General features: G+C 30.8%; 2 protein-coding genes across 2 annotated transcripts; both read right to left on the bottom strand.

Moving 5' to 3' along the window:
* Positions 1-947: 947 nt before the first annotated feature.
* On the bottom strand, positions 948-2,038 carry LOC131673922 (uncharacterized). The gene is made up of 5 exons (XM_058952314.1): positions 1,970-2,038; positions 1,694-1,750; positions 1,581-1,631; positions 1,373-1,495; positions 948-1,296 (listed from the first exon to the last, which is right to left on the bottom strand). The coding sequence occupies exons 1-5, from the start codon at positions 2,025-2,027 to the stop codon at positions 1,163-1,165; spliced, it is 423 nt and encodes a 140-aa protein (XP_058808297.1). The 5' UTR covers positions 2,028-2,038; the 3' UTR covers positions 948-1,162.
* A 994-nt stretch (positions 2,039-3,032) lies between these two features.
* On the bottom strand, positions 3,033-5,559 carry LOC131673923 (serine protease inhibitor I/II-like). Its single transcript, XM_058952315.1, has 4 exons — positions 5,468-5,559; positions 5,344-5,391; positions 5,144-5,266; positions 3,033-4,943 (listed from the first exon to the last, which is right to left on the bottom strand). Exons 1-4 carry the CDS (start codon positions 5,505-5,507, stop codon positions 4,828-4,830), a joined length of 327 nt encoding a protein of 108 aa, XP_058808298.1. The 5' UTR covers positions 5,508-5,559; the 3' UTR covers positions 3,033-4,827.
* Positions 5,560-7,313: the final 1,754 nt, after the last annotated feature.

The raw sequence follows: 7,313 nt of genomic DNA, 5'->3' as shown, positions 1-7,313 counted from the left end.
AACAAGTTGAGAACGAATTGCAACACTTAATTATACAATCATATCCCCACAAATGTCTTTACCCTCTGAAACTCAATAAAGAATGGCACTCTCTACGCTCTCGCGGCGCGATTGTTTGGAAATGCAAAGTGGCTACAAGTATAAGGGGCGAGTCAAAGATATCTTCACTCGACGAGACACAGGGAGGAAGATAACAGGGAAGCGTAGAAGATTAAATTACCCGGTACGAAGCGTATTATCCCTACTTGATGGACTTTTTTTACCTTCGCGTGTATGTATCGCAACTCAATCACGAAAATTCGTTTTCGATGTCTATATCCCTCCCTTTTCTTCTTCTTCTCTCTCTCTCTCTCTTCGCGGATGATCTTACACGTTTATAATCCAGACTCTTTTTACAAGTCGAAGATTAATAGCACTCATCAGTCGGGGGACCAGAATACCTTTCTCCCTTTTCTTTTTTTTCTTCACCCGCACGATTGCTCCCATAAATTTATTCAAACAAATTCTATAATTACTTTTTTTCCTTGCTTCCTTCGCCCGAGACAGATTTATACCGGCTCTTTTCTTAGCTCCATCTCCTCCCGAGCGAAGTTTACTCGAGCTTATCAAGTTATTGCTCGTTGGCTGTATAGCGCGAACTTGTAATTTCTTCTCGGGCGGAATGAAAAATTCACGTTGCTGTGCTGCTGATGCCGTTCGCTGAAAAGTTAATCGAGCGTCAAAGGGGAGTGACAACACACGCGAACACGCATCTGTTACTTTTGGAAATTGATGATTCCAGCGTTACATTGTGGCGGTGTGCTTGAATTAACGAGAGAACTTGTGTGTCTGCGCGTGTATGCCAACGCGCGCGTGACCAAAACCGGTTTCAATTTTTCTAAGAGCTTGTCGAAGACATGTGATTCATGGGATCGGTTGACTGTCTCCAACTATGGATGATTGCGTGCGATTTGTTTATTTGGATTGTTGGAAGGAAACGAGATGTATTAATTTACAAGAAAACTAAATAATTAATTTACAGTAAACAGTTTGTTTACTTTTAACTTGAATTTACCGAGATAGATTTTCTTAATCACGCTTTGTTACCAATTCATGCGACGAATCTGTAGTATTGACGATATTTTGATTGACCAAAATTTTCTACCGTTTGGATATAGCCATCTTATCTTTCTTCTGGCTCTGGACATTCTCTTTCTGTGCATGTTGCTGATTTTCCATCTTCATGGCAAGTGCAGTCGTTACAATTAGAATAAAAGGGTTTTCCAGCTGGACATTCCATTCCGTCCGCATAATTCACTAGACAATTTTTTTTTCAAATTCTTATTTGTTTATTACATAATTTGTATTTATGATGAGACTTTCAAATACTTACATATTTGTGGAGTACTACAACCCATTTTAGTACAGCCTCCTAAAGTCCCACGTATGCAACGGCAATCATCACAATCTAGGTAGAAATATTTAGCCGGGCATGGAGTATGTTGCTTCCAATTAACTGCAAGTAAGCCATAATTTTCCTTTGAGATAGAATTGATAAAAAAAGTAATAAAATCGACAAAACGAATATCTTTTTCACGTACAAATACGTGGTTTGTCATCGTACTTTATGGCACTCCACCATTCGTCTCTATCTATAAAAAGTGTTCATGCAACCTTTAATGGTACATTCATATTAATTATTAGAAAATTTTACCTAGTGTTCGCATTGATGCATCCGAAACTTGAATAACATAAATAGAATTCACTAAAACTGCAATAAGAAAGTAGTACATTTATTTTTATATTACTATGTACCTTAATCAAGCGTAACTTTAGTTAACACATCACACAATACAATAACTACTACAAATTATAATACAAATGGTTCTGCTTATTGCTGTTACACACATTTTTTAATAATCCACTATACTATGTTTTTTCGCACAAGCATTATAATATGCAATTACGTAATAATTGTATTATTACTTACGGATAATCAAAGTTAAAACTTTGATTAAAAATCGAGCTGATGTGTAGTTTTTCCTCATTATCTTGACAATGTTCCTCGTTGAAATAGCTGCAACTATTATCGTCAAACATCTTTTATAGCACTTCGTCAACATTGAAATTCTAATCAAATCCATAAAATACATAGAAGTAGAAGCTGATTTTCATGACACTGGTTTTATATTATCCAAGGTGAACCGCATTGAAATTAATACAAAAATTACGCGGATAGAAACTCGGTTTATTATTCGTTCTTACTTTTAAAAAATAGTTATTATAAAGAATCTAAATTCGAAAAGACACAAATTTTGTAAGTTTAAAGAAATTAAGCAATACTTCTAAAAAATAATACTTATACATTTTTATGTTTTAAATGTATTATTAAATTGCATTGATTAATTATAATTATATTCAAAAATTTAATAAAATCAATTAATTATTATAATTGTATTGAAAAACTAAGTCAGGTAAAAAAGTATAGCTCTATGAATATAACTACCTTCTTACAAAGTGTAATCATAAAATCTCTTGAGCCCAGCGCCGTATTCGTCAAAAAATGTTTTTTACAAATATAAAATGAACTAAATCGATGTAGGGTGAACGTCAATTTTATAGTATTATTGATTTTAGAAGTTAAAAAAACGTTCAATATCGATTTTGCGTAATATTTATTTTAGTATGAGAAAGAATTTGTTTATTTTGAACATCTAGTTTATTAAATGAACTATTATACTTAAGGGCATTTATTTTCTTTACAGGTTGCTGATTTTTCATCTGCATAACAGTTACACTCATTACAGTCAGGAGAAAATTTTCCCACAACAGAAAATAATATTCCATTCATATAGAAAGCTAAAAAAATGCAATTTTACTAATAGTATGACGCATATATTTTGGGTACTAATTAACAATATAAGAGAGAAGTAAGTTGAACTATCTTTCAAAACATTAAAGTCATGATTTTATTCCAAAAAAATTATTTTTGAGCTGCTTTTTACTTTAATAAATTACGACTGCTACATAACGCTAATTTCATTCCTATTTTCAATGAATTATCAAAATATTTACGGATATTCGAAGGAGGACAAGCTATTACAATTCAACACAAAGAATGGAAAATATAAATATTTTTTATATTTCAAAATATTTGATAAAAGACATTGAAATGAGTCGAAAAGAATGTAAATACCTACAAATGCGAGGCGTGGCTATTTCCGACGCCACCCCCATGTTTACAGGAACTGCACATAAACATCGAGTAGTATAATTTTATTGATCTATATCAAATTAAAATTGAGTATACTTGAGGAGAATTAACAGTGAAAAAAGTGCTATATTTTTAGCTACTGCTGATATATGGGATAAAGTTAAAACTTGCAGAATGATTTTTATACTTATATTTTTATAATTGATATCGACATTAAAATTTCTAATAGTTCTTAAATATGCAAGAAAGGAGGAGAATTTTCCAGGTATCGTAAAATTGATGTTTACATCTTCATAGTATAAATTTTGTAAATTGATTGGATAACCGAATCCTATACAAAAGAAATGTATCAACTAGCTATATTTTTATTTATCTGCAATACTTATTAACTAACATAATTTTGTAATTCATTAATGAAAATCAGGTATTAGTATTTTTTTTTAATGAACAACCTTTATGTCATATGTTTCCTTTGAAATTATAATAGAGTTAAAAAAATATGTAGAAATAGGAAATTGATTATACGATGCTATTTTTGGTATTTCCCCATATTGCAGTAGTACATAGACCGCTTTTAGTTTATTACTCGCTATATTCTTAACTTTGAAAGGTAGTTAGTTATTACACTACGGTATGATATTCCACTATACAACTATTACGCTATTATTGATTTCTATTGAGAAATATACATAATAACCATATGAAATCATTGATCATTAAAAACAATCACTCAATGTTCTAAATAATTTGATCTAAATGAGAAACGCTAACTTAAAAAATTATTTTTTTGAAAATTATAATAGTCCATTGTTTTCTATATTATGCTGTTATATTAATTAAAAAATGTTTTCTGTGACAGAATATGAATTGCCATCAAGTGTACGATAATTACATGTTATTATACATATCAAAAGTTTGAATAAAATACCAAGGTAAATTTCGTATAAAACTGTTTTATTCCCTTTAAGTTAAGATAAAGGAACTTAAAAAATCTATTTTAAACAATAAATTAAGATCTTTATTCCACTGATTTTATAAGTTTCCTATTACCAGTATGGATGAAAGTTATACTCACTATGGTAATATGTGAATCTTTTTCCAACAGGACATAATGTGTCTTTTACATAGAGACTTAAATATATCATAACAATAAAACGGCTGTAATGATTTGAGTGGATCAATTTATTCAAAAATTCCCAACGTTTCGGACAAATCAATTTTCCATTTTTAAAAGCTAGGATAAATACATAATTAACGTTACAACCTTATAATATATAATGAAAACAAATAAAACAAAATTCAAATGATATAGTTGCCAAGATAAATAAATAGTACACTAGTGCATCACAGTCAATAATTCGTACAGAGTATGTGTACTCTGTTAGAAAATTGATTTTTCCGAAACGTTGGGAATTTTTAAATAAATACGTTCACTGAGATCACTATAGCTTATTTATTATTTTTATTATTATAAGCTTTCACGTGAACGCTCTAGCCTTGTCAACAATTTACCTTGATTTCACATCTTATACATTTTTATTTAAGTACATTTAGCATAAAAGATAAAAATCTTCTTTGACATTTAATTTGAAAAATATCTCGAAAATGCATGTTAATCAAAGATGTAATAATTTTTAGCATTCTTTCTTTGTACATGTTGCAGATCGTCCATCTTCGTGACAGTTGCAGTCATTACAGTCAGAAGTGAATTTTTGTCCGGCAGGACACAGCATTCCATCCATATAAAGAGCTGAATAAAAACATTTATCAATGATATTCATCATTTTGCAGTAAATAAAGCCATCAGTTTTCTGACAGTGAATATTTAGTATAGGTATATATACGAAATATCATGCAATATTTTTATTATAAATGTCTAACATTAATATTTTTCTTAAATGCACGTTTTACTATAAAATTGTTCATAAATATTCTGGAAATAAGACTTACGGATATTTGGAGTTGGACACCCTATTAAGGTGCAAGCTGCCAATTTACCATCTGGACAATTGCAAGTGTTGCAATCTAACATAAAATATGGAGCTGGGCAAGGCTCGCCTGCCTTTAAGTTGACTATAAATAAATGTTGTTTCAAACAATAAGATGATTAATAATACATAAATTCATTAATAAGCAATTGTAATACATACAAATTCGCGGGACTGATGTTCCAGATGCAATGCCGAATATTGTAGGAACTAAAAACATTGATATATTAAGTAATTAATACAATGACGCTTCTTAATTTGTCAAATTAAACTTAATAATACTTACGGAGAATTAAAAGTGGGACAGCAGCTACGTATTTAGTCATTTTCGATGTTCGGTATGTTTCCTCGACAAAGCTTGATGGACGAGTAATTGAAATTGAGACTCACGGAAGGAGTTTTATACTTGAAAGCGGTATTGAAAATTTTAATAAGATTCACAGATTAGTGGAAAGGAAAAATCTTCCGCGTTTTTTAACAATCGTTTTTGTTACTTCACATCACGTTTTATGTAAATTAACCAGATAGACGCAATGAATTCAAAAATAAAAAAACATTAAATCTCCAATGCACATATTTACTTGGCATTTAAATACAGCTGAGTCATTCCAAAACTGCTATAATGCATTACAATTACATATCTCTAATATTTTTTGTTTAAATATTTAAATTCTATTTAAAGATTAAAGAATGCCTTATTTTTAATTATGAAAAAAATAATGTGGAAAATTAATTAGAAAAAATTGATACGTGATATGATACACTTGTACGCTATGCATCCTGCATCTATTTAATTTCTCGCAGCCGATTGATTGTTTTTCTATGTACGATATTCAAATACTGATTAGAGCTGGAGTGAGTTGACGTTTTTTATGAGTCATTGCTAATTGCAAGGTAAAATGCATCTTACAGTATTTGATGATTTATATGATATTTAAAAATATACTGTTTTTTATGAATTGTATTTTATTATGTAAAAGTTTGAAATAATAAAAATACTTTTGATTTTTATTTTTCATCATGTAACAATTTTATTACATAGTTGATTACATAATATACATATAGTAGTTATATGATTTCATTATGAAGATGTGATAATTTCAAGACGAATACTATTTTTGTATATTATGCAAGTTTGCCAGGTAAATGACAAAAAAATCGCAATAGAAGCAATTGCGGTCGTTGCATTGTCGAAACTTGAATAAAAGGAATTGAGTAAAGAAGAGAATCCAATGACACGTAGTTGTAACCATATTTCCAATGCGTCAATAACCTACGCAACAAATCCTTACAGACGATTGAATCGTAGCTGCAGGGGTCTGAACTGGTGTTCCTTAAATACCTCGCTAATCTAATTCGGTTTTGCGCCGCTTCTAAATGTCCCAATGATGTCAAATGAACATCAGTGCGCGTGTGGAATGGTAGCGACCAAATCCAATTACGTGGCTGGTAAAAGAGGGAGCTTGTCGTTGCTCCCGAATAAATTCTCGGTCACAGTCCGGACTAAACCTATTACCCCACGCTATGATAATATTTCCGAACGTTTTCTCTCTTTCTCGGATGCTCGCGTATGTGTGTGCATGCGAGCGTGTGTCTGTATGTTTGCACTCGGCGCACAAGGCTCAAGTGGTTCCGCTGTGCTACGCACTAATTTTATTGAGGTCTGAGTTCTTATTATGGGATACTTAATTTAAAGGGTTTGAAGAAAATGTTTTAAAGTTACGATGAGTGAAAAATGAAGTATTTTCATGAATGTTAATTTATTAAGCTTATTAGTAAAAGTACATTACCTTTGTATGCCGAGATTCTATACGTACCAGTCTCTAAAAAACAGTTTATCATATCGCTATAGTTGGACCGTCATCACTAATCGAATACGTAGAACAGAAGACAAGAGCGTTACCATGAACGTTATTTACTGAGCTATTACTACTATTTACTTAATCATTGTTTAACTTTCAGTTATGCCATTAGAATCACAGTTCGCAGAGTCAAGTCTTCTATAATTGTGCTGTGCTTATTTCGTGTATAGGAATCGAAGGTTTGTTACAATATTATGCATTATTAATTTGAGTAGATATTTTTATGAGATTGCTGTATTTAATCGTACACATATAAGCGTATTTAATTTT

Source organism: Phymastichus coffea, unplaced genomic scaffold (assembly GCF_024137745.1).
Source record: "Phymastichus coffea isolate CEN01 unplaced genomic scaffold, Cenicafe_Pcof_1.1 PCOF00205, whole genome shotgun sequence".
Taxonomy (NCBI): domain Eukaryota; kingdom Metazoa; phylum Arthropoda; class Insecta; order Hymenoptera; family Eulophidae; genus Phymastichus; species Phymastichus coffea.
The sequence above is the reverse complement of the archived record's forward strand: the minus strand, read 5'-3'. Positions and strand labels throughout refer to the sequence as shown.